Source organism: Oxyura jamaicensis, chromosome 1, assembly GCF_011077185.1.
Source record: "Oxyura jamaicensis isolate SHBP4307 breed ruddy duck chromosome 1, BPBGC_Ojam_1.0, whole genome shotgun sequence".
Classification (NCBI taxonomy): domain Eukaryota; kingdom Metazoa; phylum Chordata; class Aves; order Anseriformes; family Anatidae; genus Oxyura; species Oxyura jamaicensis.
In genome coordinates this window covers 118,974,177-118,993,294 of record NC_048893.1, presented here as the reverse complement: position 1 = coordinate 118,993,294, position 19,118 = coordinate 118,974,177, and the positions used below count along the sequence as shown (strand labels likewise).

The window sequence follows — 19,118 nt, the reverse complement described above, 5'->3', positions numbered from 1 at the left end:
TCTAAGTAAATACTATTTTGGACAAACTGAAACTGAGGAATGGGATTCCTGTGAGTTGTTCAAGTTTAAAAATGCAGCACAAACCATGAAAAGAAGCCCTGTCTCCCAGGGCTTAGCGTTGTAGACCAGACCCTGCTGAACCTTGTCTTCCACTCGTGAATGGCTCCCCCAGCACATTTGCGTTCTCTCCACTGCCAGCTGGCAAGAAAATACAAGTCAAGAATTCATAGTTTCTAAGACTAGTGCTGTTTCATGGGCAACGAAGGGAGGATTATTTCAAAGGTAACTCTGGGTGATGCTAACTGCTTAAATCTGCCTGACTCTTGGAGCAATGCTTAAGGTCATTACTTTGACCCCTTGCATTACACTTAGACTGCTCCACTTAATGTTTTTAGTGTTGTGGTAAAGACTAATGAAAAAAGCAAGAATGCAGAAGTCACTTAGTGTACAGCTTTGTATCATATACAACATCCCGTGCACACTTGAAAAGCACCATCTTCTTACTCTCCACTTCACAAATCCTAAATCACTTTAAAACAGCTCTTCAAACCAGCTCACTTATAGGACTCTTCAAGAGTGCGTCCCAAAGTCAGGCACAGGTTCATAAATTTTTACTGAAATAAAACCAGAATTGACGTTTTCTTGACATTTACAACATAGCAGCTTGAGGAAGGATTTGCTAGTTCCCCTTAGGCCAGTTCTCCTCTGTCAGAGCCGAAAGCAGAGGAAACATCCTACGAACAGAAACAAGGGCTGTCTGAATCTCTCAAAAGAGATCGAGTCCCTCAACAGTAACACTGCATCTGTACGTTATTTTCATACAGATCTCCATTTAACTATAAAGAGTTATTTGTACACAGTACTGATATTTCCTACCTATTAAAAAACTAGAAAAAAAAAATAGAAAAATTATGGCTGGCTTATCATCACCAGAACAACAAAATAAAAGTTTTAAATATTAAAAAAAAAAAAAAAGACATTCCTCACTGTGGGCGTGCAAAGACTTAATTTAATTTTGACACAGTAATGCTAACTGTGAATCCCGGTGCTATTTTTCAAAACTGAATTAACTCCCTGGAGGAAACAGAGGAGACGGTATGGGGCCGCATGAGGGAGGGCCGTAGGGCCACGCACACGGACAGGCCTGCGTACCGCTCACATCGTGCCCAGCACCAAGCGCCTCCGAGGAGCAGAGTGGGAACCAGCCCAGGCTCGGGTCTGGAAACACAGAGAGGGAAGGCCCTGAAAGAAAATGATGCCTGCACCTTCACTGTGCTCATTCTCCCTTCCCAGCACAGGAAGCTGAGAGGGTATCAGGAGAAGAAGGGATGAGGGAGGAAGCTAAGAGGGGCGGCACATGCCTCTGCAGGCTGAGATTGCTGTCCCCGCTGGGCACCCCATGCAGTCCCCCTCGGCTGCCAAGCGCCGGCGTTGCTCCCCCTCAGGGGCTCCTTTCCCCAGGCACCACTGCCTTGCAGCACCTCCTACGCCAAAAGCATCTCTCCACACTCCCCTCCTCCTCCGAATGTCTTACTTCTCTCCGTCTCCATTCCTTGTTGCTTTCTTTCATGTCTCATCCTACCCTGCCTTTCAGTTGCTTTCATCACTATTCTCTCCACAATTATTCATACCATCCCTTCCTTAGGGTGGGGTCCTTCAACCCAGGCCCTTTCTTTTCCACTCCTTGGTTCCTTCTTCCCATGTTTGGGTTTCTGCTCCTCTCCCTAGGAATCCCTCCCTTTTCATACTTTCTTTCCCTGCTTGAGCCTCCCTCCTCATTTCAAGCCTTATTAGAAAATTGTCTTTGCTGCTGCAAGCCAGGTCAGAAAACAGCCTCCCACTTAGTTAAAATGGAGGCTTCACCTCCAGGAAAAGGAGAGGATGCAATTCCTCCTAACATTGTTTCTTAGTGGAGGTAAGAGAAGAAAACCTCAGTTTTTCCATCTTTCTGATTTATGACCTGGTGAAAGGTTGTGCCCAGCTGTTCTAGAAATGCTGGCACCTGGGTTGCCTGTTCGCATTTTCTTCATTTATAGTAAGACAATGTTGGTAACCCATTCAAATAACCATTTATTCCAAGTCCTCCTGATATGTTATTAAAAAAAAAAATGTTGTGTGTCCCATCACTACTCATGTGTTTTTTTTTTCTTTCCCAATATAAACACACATTATCCCTCTTTCCAAAAAAAAAAAAAAAAAAGATTTTTGTCAGATTCCAAGTTCATTCTCCTTATCAGCTTCTCAACACCATTTTTTAAGTGTGTTTGCTGTTCATTCCGGAAAAATGATAAGACCTGGTGATCCCTAATTTCCTCGTAAAGTCATTTGCACAAACCAGCTTTTGACATGTAGATTCTCACCACGGATTTGCTGTGGCGTTATATTGTGTTAGCCTTACCTGAACCCCCCTGTGGAACTCCTTCAAAAGCCTTGAAAGCCATAGCAGGGTCTAACCTAGCTATAAAAGTTATCATGCATAGTTTATCAGCATGGCTTATCCACCCAGAATATGGCCCTATAAACCATTAATTTAGAAATGACAACAAATACAGACTAGAATTATTAAAGGTCAAGACACAAATAATGGAAATGAAAAAAATATGAATCTTACAGAATCGATCTGACAAAATAAGTTTAAAAAAATACAGAAAGCAAACATCCCACTGCAACTAGAAGTTTCTGTTCATTTTAGAATTTGATTTTTATAGTCCCTGAGCATACGAAGACTACTTCCAAGCATTAATATTCACTGAAAAAAACTTGCTGTTTTTCCTTATTACAGAAGTGAAACTGCTACCTCATGAAACTTGAGCAGCAGGTAAAGAAAGAGGCAAACAATTCCCCCTGCTCCCATCCAACCAACAGAAAAACCCAAGATATTTAAGGGATTGAACGAGAGTTTCTTCTATTGTGATGCAGAAGATGCATTGAGAGTTATCACAGACCATACATTACCTCCCATCCTCTACCTTTTCATTAAGCAGCTGTCTTAATCTTTTGCATTTCGCTGTTGGTTAGCAGAAAGATGAATAATTCCCTAAACTCTCTTCCTCCTCAGATTAAATAATTTACAAGTGTGAAAAAGAGCCTGGAGTTGGCTGTGTATTCCTCAAAAGACAGGGCAGAAATTCTTTTAGTACTGTTGAAAGAAAAATAGCATTACCCATTCAAACAATGAAAGGAGCTCATCAAGTGCTCCTCACCCCTAGTAAGCACTTCAGTCAGTCATCTTTCTGCATCCCACTACTGAGCACCTGGCTGCCATTGGTATGTATATACACAAAAATGAGTTTAACCATTGCTGTTCACCTACATGGCAGCAAATAAACGGTGATCTACTGCTGGCAGCAAAAAGTTGTAACAGCAGGAACTTCCACAACAGACACAGGCCCTGACGACAGCTACTTGCTGTCTGGATGACAACATAAGCTTTGACAACCCTGTGCAAGGCCAGGCTGCATGGGGCTTTGAGCAACCTGGTCTAGAGCAAGGTGTCCCTGCTCATATCAGGAGGAATGGAACTACATGCTCTATAAGGTCCCTTCCTACCCAAGCCATTCTGTATTTCTACGATAATCTAGGCTACTTCAATCACTGCCACAATCCCAGTGAAGATGGCGCCTAAGAAGAAGCAGTGTAATTCATACATATCTTGTCAAAGAAACACACTAGTGATTACCACTGACAATCTTTGCTACCCTAGCCCTTCCTCCAGATTTTCAGTCTCATTCCAAAATAGAAAGGCTAGCTGGAAAGGAAATACAGATCAGAAAATGAACAGTGAGCAAAGATGAACTTACAAACTGGAAGCAGCTTCTGACACTTGGCTCGATGTTGCTGCCCCCGAAAGAGGCGACCTCCCCCAGCTGCCGCGGGATCTGGATGGAGTCGTGCAGCAGGAGCCCCAGTCGGCGCTGGTCACAAAAGCCAGTGGAGCTCGCCACTTGCTTGAACAGGTCTGGGGAAACAAAAAGGACATCGTGGCTGAAGCACCATAATGGGAACACAGCAAGTATGGACGAAAACTGCATAATTTCAAAGGCTCACAAGTGGGGTAAATGGCCTTGACGGACATGAACGTAAATGTATCTGCAGTTTGTCTGCTTCTCTTCCTACAAACACTGCTTCTGTTAGTAAATGTTGATTTTTAATAGGATTATTTGTTTGTACCCACGAAGAAAAGCCATTCTAACACAGTGCCTATGCCATTACCAATGATAGCAGCTGTAATTCTGAAATACAGTCAACTGAACATCAGGATCTTTGATCCACAGCAATGGTAATGTCTCAAAAATACTGTTTAACAGTAAAATAATCTCATACAACATACAGCACTTCTTCAGCTCTAAGCAATAAGTTTACAATTCAGAACCCAGTTCTTTTTCAGATTAATTGATCTGGAAAACAAGAGCTCCTAACTTCGATATACCATAATCTTTTAATCCAGGTGTATTTCTAAAATGAAAGAAAAATATCACAGTATGACAGAACCTGTCATCCACTGGGAATGTTAATATCATATTAAATTTTCATTTTTGAAGTGAAATGTCACTTTAAGTCTTGTTCTATTACTGCATCATTCTAGAAAAGGATCCTTACAGGACAGAATTATTATCCTTCTGTGAGCCCAATTTAATTTAGTGGGAATTAGTTATACTATGTATACAATGAGGAGGTTTTAGAGTTTGTAATAAGGAAAATCAGGTTAGCATTAACTGAAATATTTATTTGGTAATATCCCTGTTGACAATACCTGACCTGAATAAATTCTGCTTATTTTTCAAAGAGAGAAAGAAAGAAAAAGAGAAGGAAGGAAGGAAGGAAGAAAGGAAAGAAGGAAGAAAGGAGGGTCAGCCATTAGAAAAAAAGAATCCCTTTTTCAGAGCCTTAGTTTTTCACCTGACAATAGGGATACAATTACAAAGGTGATTCAGCACTTTTTGAGGTAACTCTCCTAGAGCAGCTTTAACATCTGTCTTTTTCCAAAGGAATAAAGGAATGGATAGAGAAAGGATTACATTTTAATTACAAAGGTTTCACTTTTACCAATACTGGTTTTATGATATATAACTTTGAGATAATTTCTTCTCCATCACCTTTGCAAGCCTGAAGAATTCCGCTCTGCGAGAACCAATGCTGCTCTGCTTCACAAATATCAGGGAATCTTTAAGGGGTGCGACTCATCACGCACTTGCAGCAATACTAACAGCAATGGCACTCGGTGCTGGGGCCAGTCCTCTTCAATATCTTCACTGATGATCTGGATGAGGGCATTGAGTGCACCCTCAGTAAGTTTGCAGATGACACCAAGTTAGGTACGTGTGTCGATCTGCTCGAGGGTAGGAAGGCTCTGCAGGAGGATCTGGAGAGGCTGGACCGATGGGCCGAGGTCAACTGCATGAAGTTCAACAAGGCCAAGTGTCGGGTCCTGCACCTGTGCCGCAATAACCCCAAGCAGAGCTACAGGCTGGGATATGAGTGGTTGGAGAGCTGCCAGGCAGAGAAGGACCTGGGAGTGATGGTTGATAGTCGGCTGAATATGAGCCAGCAGTGTGCTCAGGCGGCCAAGAAGGCCAACAGCATCCTGGCCTGTATAAGAAACAGTGTGGCCAGCAGGGCTAGGGAGGTGATCGTCCCCCTGTACTCGGCTCTGGTGAGGCCACACCTCGAGTACTGTGTTCAGTTTTGGGCCCCTCGCTACAAGAAGGACATGGAGGTGCTCGAGCGAGTCCAGAGAAGGGTCCAGAAGCTGGTGAGGGGCCTGGAGAACAAGTCTTATGAGGAGCGGCTGAGGGAGCTGGGCTTGTTCAGCCTGGAAAAAAGGAGGCTTAGGGGTGACCTTATCGCTCTCTACAGGTACCTCAAGGGAGGCTGTAGCGAGGTGGGGGTTGGTCTGTTCTCCCACGTGCCTGGTGACAGGACGAGGGGGAATGGGCTAAAGTTGCGCCAGGGGAGTTTTAGGTTGGATGTTAGGAAGAACTTCTTTACCGAAAGGGTTGTTAGACACTGGAACGGGCTGCCCAGGGAAGTGGTGGAGTCACCATCCCTGGAGGTCTTTAAAAGACGTTTAGATGTAGAGCTTAGGGATATGGTTTAGTGGGGACTGTTAGTGTTAGGTCAGAGGTTGGACTTGATGACCTTGAGGTCTCTTCCAACCTAGAAAATTCTGTGATTCTGTGACTATGACTTCGGCATGACCATGGCCTGGCAGAGACAATTTGTTCCTCTCTCAAAAGCTATTCAGCGTATAATCAGTAAAACACCTATCAGTAAAGCACTGCGTTCTGCAACCTTAAAAGGGGGTTATGCATTACCATGCATACACACTACAGGAACCTATAATATATTAATAAACGTTTTTCTTTATAACTCTGATAATTCTCAATGGAATATAATTTTAAAAAACCATCTGTATTAATTTTCTTAAAAAGACTTTTTGAATAATTTTTCATAAAACCCACACGAAACATCTAAAGAACTAAACTGTGACATTTATAGTGATTGCCCTAAAAATCTGATCCAATTATAAACAGACATGTATAATTCACGTAAAAGAATCTGTTGTTGGAACTGTATGTTTTCTTATTAGCTTTCTTAAACTTGGATTAGAAGAATAATAAAATGACAACCATTGATGAAGAATTGCTACAGCAGTGGTTCAAAATCTAATGGTGGTAGCTTTTTTTCAATGCACGTATGTAAGAGTGATGTCATTTAATTTAACCAGAAAGTTACTCTCGAGAAATACTCTTATCAGTAGACCTTTTCTGGATCTCAGCCTCGCTAATGAACTGATTCATTAGTCAGCTGAAACTAAAACTTCAAGAGGAATTTTTTCAAGTATTTTAGGACCTGACCCATTAAAATATGCAGAATAACTGCATGACTTTAATTTTTATTTAAAGATAGCAACTATATTTAAACATAAGGCACGCAGTAAGACTCTGATCACATTGTGGAAAATATTTTGAAAAGATAATAGATTTTAAAATGGTGTAATGCATTATGTCTTGTGGATCAATGCTGCTTTTTTACTGGCTTTTTCATCTTATTGCTTATACATTTTCTTTTGTCTGCTGTGGTACAGCAAAAGGGCTTTAGCACCCTTCTATAAGAAAATGTTAAATCTCAGCATGTGAATTCTTCCAACCAAGTGTGTGCATGCACATTTTTTGTGTATGAAGGTGTGCTAGACCAGTGGTCTTCAAAGTGAGGTATATGTACCCCAGTGCATGTGCAAATCCATTGGGGTGCAGTAAAATGTATTTTTGAACAGTTAATAAATTATATATAAAGAAATAAAAATAGTATTTATCTCATCTTTATCCCATCCCTTTTTAATTTCTATTTTCGTCCACACTTTATAATGTACATAATATACATATAACACACTAGTGCATATATATAAATAAATAAATATGCATATATTAGGGGTGCATGCTCAAAGATTTTTTTATTGATCAATTTTTTTTTGCGTGATCAGAAAGTTTGGTGACCACTGTGCTAAACTACCTAGAGTAAATAGGAGGAACGAAAACATAATATAAACATAAACTACCAAAAAAAAAAAAAAAAAAGAATTACATTGACTTACATCTATACTTGTCTTCCAGGTGTGCTTTACAAAGCGATACAACACCAGTTTTGAAAGATAAAACACGGATCCTTCCTGTTCGACCCCTAAGAGAAAAGAGACATTGGCTGATAATATAATCCATTCATATAACAATTTGTTGACTATTACAAAGTTTAACATAGTTGTGCAGTTTTATCTTAAAGTCACACAAAGAACCATTTTGTGTAGCATAACTAGCCTGCTATCACATGCACAGTAAACTGAATGGAAAATATGGTTGTGGTTCCACAGGCATAGTTAAACCGAATTGTGCAGTTGTACCAAGTCAACTAGGAACAGTTTCATGCGGAAATAACAACAGAAATAGCGACAAAGGCACTAGCCAAGATGTTCAGGTGACTGATTAAGCTTGCCTAAAACCAAGGAGAATGAAGGCAGGTTGTACAGTTGAGTCATTACCATAATGATGTTGTTTCTGAGCTCCTTCTCCTATCACTCAAACCTGAGCAGGCCGACAGCCCTGGTCCTCCTCCACGTCAGTTCTTGCACTGCCTTGACTCAGTCTTCCTTCACGCTCACCCTCACAACGGTTTGTGACATGCCTGTGCTATCGCTTCTGCTTTTAATGTGACTATGGTAACAACATCATCCTCTGTGCTGCCAGCTGCACAGTGACAAACCTTCAGATCTTCTCTCAGGTACCCAGTTTAGTTCATTTTGCTTCCTGCTGCTGCTGGCTTCCCGTAAGACTTTTATTTCATGTAGCCTTACAACTGTGCAATATCTATTGCAAATGAGACATACACAACATAGTAAGCTAATGCCTAAACATGGCTTTTGGAAGCACAGCCTTATCAACAGCTTTCAAGTGCCACCAGTAAAAGACCACCACTGAAAATATGGTAAGTCATGTACAGGTACACTGTACTCATGCACTAGGCTGTAGTGTTCAGCCAACATGCATGTTTTATTTTAGTCCTACAAAAGCATCATAAGAGTCAACCGTACTCCTTTACTTAAGTATCTTCCCTGCAACACCTATAAAAGGTGCAGGCATAAACTGGTAGACAAGGCGGAAGTCAGAATTTGCAGCCTTTTTAAAAAAATAAAATAAAATAAAAATCTTGTGTTTTTCACCATGAACAAGCATTTGTTGCTTACCCATGCTTTCCCCTCTCCGTTCCTTTTACTCCTCTCCCTCAAACCTTTTCCAAATTAATTATCATCTGTGCCCTGAGAAACTCCCGCTGATGAATACCAGGCTCATGCAAATTATACAGGAGAAGAATGTAGAATGATTATTTCCCTGCAAGGCATATTAAATTGGAACCTGCACGAACCATGAGTTGTTCAGTTCACTCTACTCTCCTCCCAAGTCAAATCAGTAATTTAGCATGCTACTGCAAATGAGCATGAGTGACTGATCAATTAAAAAAAATCTGAAACGTGCTGGATTTGCAGAGCTGTGCCCATAATTAGATCAGTCATTGACTGTGAATTTGATTAGTATCTTTACAAATGGCAGTTTTCTATTATAAGACAAGTAAAGATTCAGTACATTGAATTAAACGTCTCCAGTACTACTATGCACTTCAGTTGATCTGATCCTATTAAGTTTACAATGAAAACTAAACACTTGTAACCCCAAGGTCACCTCTCTACCAGCATAATTCAAAATGGAATTTCAGCACAACAGCTAGGAGCTTTCCTCACACATAAAACAACTCTGTGTTTCATTGAGTCCTGCAATATACAATTCCCTAGCATACCTAGGGAATTGCCTGGAGGCAGCCAATTATAATTTCTAATGCTGTACTTTCAGCAGAGTGCTACAAAACAAAAGCTAGACTGGACACAGCAAATCTAATCCGGATGGTCCAGCTTAGGAGCAGCCTGGGGAATTACTTTTATTTCCCTCTCTGCCACTAGCGTGGCTGATCTGTATTAACATCTCTAGTGTGTCGTCTTGTTTTTCACCAACTTCATATATATGTTACTCGTATTAGATGATAATTCAAAACTGGATCAGAGTTCAGTGAAAGCCAAAGCAGATTAAAGAAAAAAAACCTTGGCAGTTAAATGAATACAGCCCCAATCTCCTACCAGTACACCACACAAAAATATAATGTAATGTGGGTAATCCACTTCACAGGATTGTACAGCTGCTGCAGATGATGTTGTAAGCAACTGTCTCATCAGACGTGATGCTGCAGGAAGAGATTGTATACACATCTGCACTTTTTTGTGTGCAGCTGATCACTGAAGCTTCAGTGCTGTGATAAAGGGTGGATGGAAGAATGATGTTATGGCACTACAGTTCAGCTCAATATGTCAGTGGCAACACAGTGATTGTTTCATGTCTTTCCATTTCTATACATGAATGTTTATTCTGCCACAGTAATGAGCATGTCCGGCTGAAGGTAGCTGATAAGAACACGAAAAAACAACAACAAATAAAGACTTCCACTGACATTTTTTTTTCACTAAATTCACCAAATACAAAAATCATGGCTTAGTCTAAAATTGACTTAAAAATGTGCGTTGGAATTTATCCGTGCATTCTGAGCAACATCACGAACTCACTGAATGGAACGCCGTTATAATTTTATTTAGGCAAATTTACTCTCTTGTATTTATAGTTATAGGTACCCTTTTCCAAATTAAATTTTAGATGAAGCATTTCTCAAATCTCCTGACTGTGAAGGGTTGTAAACACATCAGAGTATAGATGAGTCTCTTCCAGATCTGAGCAAGGATTACAGATTGAAAGCTATAGAAAATGAACAGCTCTGTAAAGATTTAGCACACAAAAATACGGACGCATGCAAGAGTCTATATGATGGTGTTCATGTGTTGCTCTTGAATTTCTTTATCTAAAGAAAATTTAAAAGCCATGCAAAACCTTGACTAATGGAGGAGGTGCAGTCCTGGAATTGCTCTGAACACAGCAGTGGGTTCTCTTTTCCAGCTCTCTCATTGCTTAGCTTAATAAATCTAGTTTTGCATGCCTAACCAAGGGCTGTATCGATTCAACTAAATGCAGCCATTAAATCATTAGGTTTCTTAAACTTTCACTCCAACTGCTGTTTTTCCAGCTTCAAGCCATTCATTTTACAATGAGGCAGCCAGCTCATTACCCTTTCCATCTTCCCCTTGTGGTGCTGGGGAAGCTTTTCAGAGTGCTACATTTACAGCACCCATACATACGTGTCATAGACATTCAGCAGCCAGTTGAGGCACATGTCCACGCAGAGAGGAACATTAACCAAGTTGTTGTGCTCCTGTTCCAGTCGATCATAAATAGTGGTCAAGCAGTTAATGATTTGTAGAATATCCATCGGCTGGTCATTTTGCTTGAGGTTATGCTGGTCCAAGGCATCACATGCAGCAGACAGACTCAGGAGATCCACTGTTAAAACAAAAAAAAAAGCAATAAAGATTGCAGAGAAACAGCAATTGTACTACCTGTATCCAAAAGATAGATTTAGGTACCAGAATTTGGTTGGCTTACATGCCTGGCCAAAGGATATTTAATATCCTCTGAAAGTCAGGTGCAAGACTGCTTCCAAGAGTCCTACAGGTGCACTGTTTATTCAGCTGTGGTCTTAAACAGCAACGTTTATAAAATGAAAACTCATTTTTAGCTGTGAAGTACCTACTATGCTATCGGATTGTACTGAAATATTACATAAATTACTGTGTAAGTAAAACTCCATATTCCATGTTTTATGTTCCTACGGATGGGCTAATATTTGACTACTGCATTCACTGGATGTGCTCTAAACATGGTACGTGTCATCAGCTTCTGAGACGTGCCACTAATTTTGTACAGAAGTCAAACAACCTTCACTGAACCAAATTCCACAAGGAATATACAAATGAATCACACCTGAACCGGGGTTCACTTCTCTGCTACTTTTTGTCTGGCGAGAACGTGGAAAAGAAGATTCCAGACCTGTTCCAGTACTTACTAATGGAATTTATAGATTTTTAATTCTGATGAGCATTTACATTTAGAATGACGTTACATGAGTGAGACGTTACAGAGTGAGACAAATTTAAAACTTATCAATCAACATACAACAGAGATTTCTGCCACAGACATTTAAAATCTTGATTTGCATTCAAATTTAAGCCAACTGTATTTTGAAATTTGGATGCCCATAGCAAAATAGAAATTTCCCATCAGCTCTTAAAATTATTCTTACTTTCTGAAAAATAACATCAACAGCGGTATTGCACTCTGGGGGACACCAAATCAGAGAGGTATGAGATGCTGGTGTACAATGCAAACAGGAATCAAAACAAAAGAAATCGGAAAAAAAATAGACTACCTGGGGCATCAGATCTTCTTGCTGCCATATGAAAACCCTTTGTAAATCCTTCCAAGGAATTTCCAGGAGGTGAGAAAAGGTGAGATGAAAGTCTAGATGCTGTTAAGCCCTCTCATACCATGGCTAGTTACAAAGTCCAGCATAATTCAGTATGACTTGGGGTTGCGGATTTTTGGCCTAAAGTGAACTGCCTGAAACCATTCTGGAAATTGGTTACAGAACTGGGAAATAAACTGACCCAACTGCAAGCCCACTTTTTCTGTCATTGGAATAAAAATATGTTTTATTAAGTCCTGGTAAGCAACACCTCTTGGTAATGTCAAAAAAAAAAAAAAGACTAAATGCAGAACCACATATAAGATTTTTTTTTAGAACTTCATCTGGTTTAGGGGCACATTTGCGAAATTCACACTTGAGTATCCCAGAATACAACCAAGGACAAAACTGACACTTTGATGAAAAATACTTCAATGAAAAATACACAGGGCTGCTTGATAATGCTGCACTGACAGTATGCTGGGATTTTGTAACTGCCAAAAGAATTTTGGGAGTATAAATTTCACTGGAAATCAGTGGGGACTTCTGCTGCTAAATCCCTTAAGCACTTCTGAAAATTTCATCCTGTGCGCCTGACATACCCAATGCCAGAGTGAAGAAGGAAACCCTGGAATTTTATCCCTAGTATTATACCAAGAGATTGAACTTGGGTTGGCTTGTTTTGCACTGGGCTTTATTAGAAATTTACTTTTTCACATTATGATGTAGATATTTACTAAAAGAAAATGCTTTGGAACGTTATGTTTAACTTACTAGCATATAAAGTATAGTTATTCTAAGGTCAGTGTTAGAATCCTGCAAAAGCGTATTTATCAGACCCATTCCTAAGAGTCATAGCAAGTTATTCTTCTTATAGTAATTTATTAGCCAAATTGGAAATATAGCAATGCTTTCACAACACCTTTAATGCAGAACTTTAGGCTGAACTCTCAGTTCCTTTGAGACTATGAATCAACGGTAATTAAATGAACCCCTCAGGCACCTGGGTGGCAGCTTAATTATACATGCAGCAACTGCTAAACATGGGTCATTCCACTTTGTGAAAGCTTTTCCTGCTAATAAGCAGCAACTTCGGAAAACCCTTCACCCTGCTTTTCATCAGATGCCTGTCCTATCTTGAAGGTATTGATGCATGTCCGTCTTAAAACTAGCAAGAAGCATTTGCCACCAAGCTCTGCTTTAGGGGACTTCTTTTCATGGGAAGAAGATTTGTTCTGGCCTTCACCAGGGTAAGTTTCTCTTGGCTGTTCCCCACCACGTTTAAAGTAAAGTGTTGGAGGCCTCTCCAGAATTAGGAATTGTGTATTTCTTTCCTGAAAGCAAATATGGCAGTCCCATGAATGACAGCCTTTCAAGAGGCAAGTCCAAACACATATTGAAGAGTTGCATATTCATGGACATTCAGGGATTTGAAAGGCTTTAATTACAATAAACCATACCACTTTATGCTTTGTATGTTTTTCGGGTTGTCACTCTTCTGTTCTTCTCTATTTAAAATTCTGAAACTGACTACAGAATTTGTGTGAACTGTAGCTCCTAGCTTATTTTGAAATCCAAGTCATGTATATAAAAATTTACTTGTCCTCTAAGGCAACAGAATAAGCTTAAGAATGCCTATAACTAGGCCAACCTGCGGACAGAATACAGGAAAAGTATGAAAGATGACCTTGAACGACTAACCAGCTGAAGGCCAGAAGAGACAATTTAACAAGCAGAATGAATGCTGTGGAGGTCATACACTGAACTTGGGCAAAACTCAACATATGGCTGGTGATAAAAAGTGTTAATGGTGTTCCCAGGATGCAAAATGATCTCCTCTGTAACCTCATGCAGTTAGCTGATATATTAAAAAATATATATTTAATCTAGCCTGTATATATATATATATATAAATATAAAGGAAGTTCTTGAATATTTTCTTTTGTGGCATCTCCAAGAAAAGTTTGGGAACACATCACATTTTATTGACTTCACAACGTTCAGATGTGGTTTGCACTTAAAGATCAGATCTTTTAAAAGTAGCAAAGCAAGAAAGTCAACATGCTTTGATGTGATTATCAAAGGAAATCACACATTTAAAAAAAACGGTGTAATAGTTACACCTGGCATGCCCACAATAATTTCACAGGCTGGGACAATAGAGCCACACACTAGATTCTCCTGAAGTTACACAATACACAAACGTTTATTTGTTAAGGAGTACCATTTCCTATTATTATCCTTCAGGTTTAAAGTCATAGCATCCTAATGTTCATTGGGTTGATTTACAAACTGAAAAGAAGTTATTTCTGGACAAAAATCTAAGTACAGTTCATGTTTAAGTGTTTCTATTCTTGCCACTGAGATAGGCTGCACATCCACATATAGGGACTTCTATTGTGTTCCCATCTTCAGAAGCTGAAAACGCTCCTCAGAACATAACATTGTTCTGCTTTTTACACAGTTTGCAGAAAATAATACATATACATATAGCTTTTAAACTCCTGCAATTTTAAAACCAAATTTAAAAACTGAGAGCTGAAAGCAGCACCTACTGCAGGAAAAATTCAGGGATTTGGGGCTATGTGTAGGAGCCCTGAATCCCAACACTGCTCTATGTTCTACCAATGCCAAATTGCAGAAAAAGAATTTTGTAAATAGTTTTTTTTATCTAATTAAACTGAGTTCACAAGTGACACTTAAATCACAGAATACACAAACACAAGGATGGTGTCTCCAAGCAAAAATATTTGCAAGAACAAAGACTGTTAACCAAATTCCTTGAATACTTCTCCTTAGATACAAGTGTGAAGAATGTGCTAAAGTATTCAGTGTAAGCGCCACTGCATGTTTCTGAAAACATCCATTCTCAGAAAATCTACCTAAGTATAACCTTGAAAGATGAACAGACTTAGTGCATAATTACAATTCCCCACTGGAAAGCCCAAGATGAGTGGAGAATTATTCAGTGGCAGAATCAAGCTAATTACAGATAAAACAGGATGCAAAGTTTTTTACTTTCAACCATAGAAGCCCACCAGTCACACAAAAATTTTAGTTCATTACTTCAGTGCTGCGCTGATTACGAATACTTTTCACTGCGTATCATTCCAATTTCTTTGCATTGCCTTTCCACAAGGACTGTCACAAAAACATGTTTGTATTTCTTATCATCAGCTGTCAAAATTCAATCTTTGTTACTACATCCACACTGAACTCTTTCATTATGTTACGAGAATTTTCACCTAGTGTTTAATTTTTTTCTTTTATTTTTTTTTATAAATCCAAAGATTAAGTCTGTTCATTAGTGGAATTCACCCATCCTTATAAGCCTAAAAGCAAACATGCTCAAAAAAACTGAGGTTTGACACAGTTCCAGAAAGCATGTGAGCACAAATCTAAACTTGAGATAAATCAACAGTCGAGACACTGCAACTGTGTCAGAAATTTAACCCTGTAATTAAACACCGAATAGTGAACATTAAAATATTTTAATAACCCTCCAAATTGTACTGCTTAATAAACTGTTTGCTTTGGTAACTTATTGGCCTACCAAGAAAATTATGAGCAAATGATTTAGCTATCAGGTTACAACAAGCTGAAGCGGAAATGTAAGTGAAGTGACAGGCAGCAAACCATACATCAGCTGTGAGAACTGCCATGTCAGACCGTGTGCATCACTACTTTAGGAGTGACTAGGGACTTCTGAACATAGCCAAAAGCTGGGGTGAAATGAAGCTAAATGCTTATTGTGATGATCTCACTTAAAGGCAGCAACCCCCAGGGTTCAGGAGTCAACCTAACTAACTATTAGCTATTCCAGCTCTGGCACAGTTTGTCATCTGAGCTTTCACTGTTCTTATTACAGGACAATCCTGCTTGCGTGCTGTTGAGCTGCAAAACTGTGGCTGGCATTGGATGTGGCTTCAGTAATACACATAGAGAAAAGAGCTGGCCAAAGAGTGTAAAGATGAGAAATGTCCAGGGAATGTTCATTTGGTTCCTGATATGCTGTTTTATCTCATAACCAAGCAACCTGAAGGCTGCTCAGCACTTCTGCCTTGTCAGGAAGGTGCAAAGCAGTGGCAGCAGGAGGTCCTTCAGATGAGAGGCTTCCATGCACCCAGCAGCATTTTGGAGGTGGAGGGGGTGCTTTCCTACTTCTGAAGTTGCAATAAAGCCTTCCTGACAGTCCATACCACAGGGGCAAGTACTTACAGCAGAGGGCTTTCTGCAGCCTGCGGAGCTTCATGGCAGTTCTGTATGCCGAGAACCTGACGTTGTTCAGGTCCGCTGTTGGGGAAAAACATCAGAAAGAAAGATTAGCTTTACACCTTAGACATAACCACACTCACGATGACGCTGTTCAGTTGAACTCAAACATTGAGATCAGTGGTTCAAAGGACAGAGGGAAAAATGGTGTGTTAGAAACCATACTTCACTGAGCAAAAGCACTCAAACCTTGGCAATCAATCATTCAAAAGAAAACCAGCAAGTCCTGAAGTGTTACTTCCTTTCTTTCAAAGGTTCTGAACTTAAGAGCACTTGAAAGGACACCACCACCCACTGCAGCAGCATTGTCTGAAAACACCACAGCCTTTCACAGGGTCGGCACTGTAGGGGAGATGAGGATTTGGATCTCCTCCCTCCCTGCCTGAGGTGCCCAGCCAGGTTGCTTGCCGGCAGCCAGATGCACAGAGCTTCTGGGCAACGCAGGCAACTCTCAGCTACTGCTGAGACTCTAAAAAATAATGCCTCTTTTGTGCTCCCCCACCTGAGCAGACAGCAGCATGCCCTGCGAGGTGCAGGGTGCTGGCAGGGAGCCAGCCGAGCCTCCAGAGCACCTTGGAAACTGCGGGGAGCCCAGAGGCCATGGGAGCAGGGCAAGGACCGGGAGCGGCCTAGGGCCAGTTTCACTGTGGCCTTCTCATGTGGCTCACCAAACCACATCACCTGCAGGAGTCCCCGCTGTAAAGGGAACAGTTTAGCCATGGGTTCTCAGGACATTGCAGAGAAAAGGTGGCCACATCCCCAGGCAGCGACATGCTGAGCAGATAACCAACCTGCTTGGCACAGGCGAGGCTCAGTCTGGGCCATGCGAGCATTGCTCAGCACTGCCTTGTGGTTACCTCCCCTGCAGGACACAGCCCTGCTTGGCAGTTTGAGAAGCAGGCTGTAGACAGAACTGGAAACAAAGGAGGGGTTTCAAGCAAAACTTGTCTTGGACTTCGTATGAGAAACCAGATGGAAGATGATGTGCTTGCTCTAATCCTGACCCTGGCTTTGCTGAGAGCGGCCTTCGGCAAACCCATTTATTTACAAGAAGAATAAAGATAGATTTACTGGGAGGGAGGTCAAAGCTACCGTGGCTTAGCTCCTGCTGGTGTATCAGCCAGTTCATTTACAGCCAGGCTGGCACACCAGCACCACGCTGCAGGTACACCACTGCTTGTGGTACTCAGAAGCAAACCCAAGGTGCGCCATCCTGACAAAGGGCTTCCAAACATTTATGGGAGCAGACTGACACACACCTAAACTGTGCACAGGGGCAAGCTGCTAACTTCAGCAAAGAGGAAAGGGGCTGGCTGCTCTTCTGGGGGCAACTAAATGAGCCGATGCCATTTCCCAAAGGGCACTGCCACCCCCTCATGGGGATGCTGAGGGAATCAGGCTGCAGCTGGGGCAACCTCCTTGCCACCCCAGTCTCACACATACCCATGGGGCACTGCTACCCCCAGGCACCTCCTTGCTTTGGGCTGCATGCTGGCACTTCACAGGGTGGCAGCTTTCCTCATACCAACACGGGCTCTGCTGGCTCCTGTGCCTGGCAATGCTGCTGGATATGTTTAGTTTAATACTGACAGTGAAACCTGCTGAGCCTAAGGGGTTAAGGATGGGATAGCGTTTTGAAAATGTTAACGCCTCTGTAAATACAAAAAGAACGCAAAAAAAAACACATAATATTGGCTCCCAGCAGAGGTCCATTTAGCCCAATCAATAAGCTGCCTCCCAGACTGGAGAGAGAGACTATTACTGAAAGCAGGGCACATACAGAACGGCTCCTTGCAGGAAGATGCACTGAGGTACTGTAAAGGTGTTTGTGATGTGGCAGCTTGGGTATAACTGCCCAGGCATCGTTTACAATGCTGTACAGGTATAGGTAGCAGAGGGAATATAGTCTCAATTACATAAATTTTAATTAAGCTGTTCTGAATGAATAATTTGAGGTCTGATAATTCAGTAGTTTTGAATACCTTAATAAAGCTGTGAAGTGTTTCTAAAACACGTCTTACAGCAGAAGGGAAACTTTCAGCTTTGTATATAATTTATTTTGCTTTGCACAGCCCCATACACCTTTTTAATGGGCAGTTCTCTTGGGCATTGTTCCTGCCAGCCCGCTCTCTCACAATTATCCTGACAGGTCCACAAGCATTAATGTGGTGTGGAATAGAGTGAGCAATTTAAATAAAGCAACTTAATTTGTCTTCAGGAGAAATTAATAAAGCAGTCCCTTGCAAACACACCGTGACTTCAGTTACATTTTGTACCTCCTTGTAAGGCTACGCTTGCATTCTGGAAAACAAACAAAACAACAAATATCCCAAGTAGTAGCAATTTTACTTGTTAAAAGTAAGATCCGTCAAAATTAATTGGATTGGAGGCTTACATATACGAGGTTATGGCTAGCATTTCACAACACGAAGAAGCTTTCCCTGAATTTTAACCGTGTATTCTGAAAAAGCTTCTCTATTTATTATTTACATTTTAAGAAGCATTAGTAAATACATACACATATTTCAGGCCTTAATCAGGGCAGAAAGTACAAATCATGAAAACACTTAATCTTCAAAGTGCTGTAGTTTACATCTATTTTCCTGTACACGAAACATGCTGAATTTCTTATCAACCCTTCTGACACTGCCGCCAAGAAGCACCTGCTGTAAATGACCAACAAGCGATGTCGAGAGCTAATTTTGGAGCCCTCACCTTACGTTTTGGGAAAGCAGGAGCAACGTTAGCTCTTTGCTCTATATGCTGAGGCTGGGCAGCCATAGCGTGCCTCTGCTCCCTCCTTTTATCAGCATCAGCCCATTCCCTGTTTTTATCAACTGCCCACCTCCTGTCGTTATGCCACCACCACCACACTCCTAATGGATGGCTAGCTGATCAGG

The 19,118-nt window shown here is 41.0% G+C and overlaps 1 protein-coding gene across 17 annotated transcripts in view; it reads right to left on the bottom strand.

Moving 5' to 3' along the window:
• DMD (dystrophin) overlaps positions 1-19,118 on the bottom strand; it is a 1,227,136-nt gene that overhangs the window by 52,506 nt on the left and 1,155,512 nt on the right. For all 17 annotated transcript variants that reach the window (XM_035333326.1, XM_035333348.1, XM_035333385.1 and 14 more), the window contains 4 exons: positions 16,165-16,239; positions 10,784-10,985; positions 7,595-7,680; positions 3,801-3,958 (listed from right to left, as the gene is read on the bottom strand). In XM_035333326.1, coding sequence (XP_035189217.1) covers positions 3,801-3,958; positions 7,595-7,680; positions 10,784-10,985; positions 16,165-16,239 — 521 coding nt within the window. The remainder of the gene's footprint in view (positions 1-3,800; positions 3,959-7,594; positions 7,681-10,783; positions 10,986-16,164; positions 16,240-19,118) is intronic.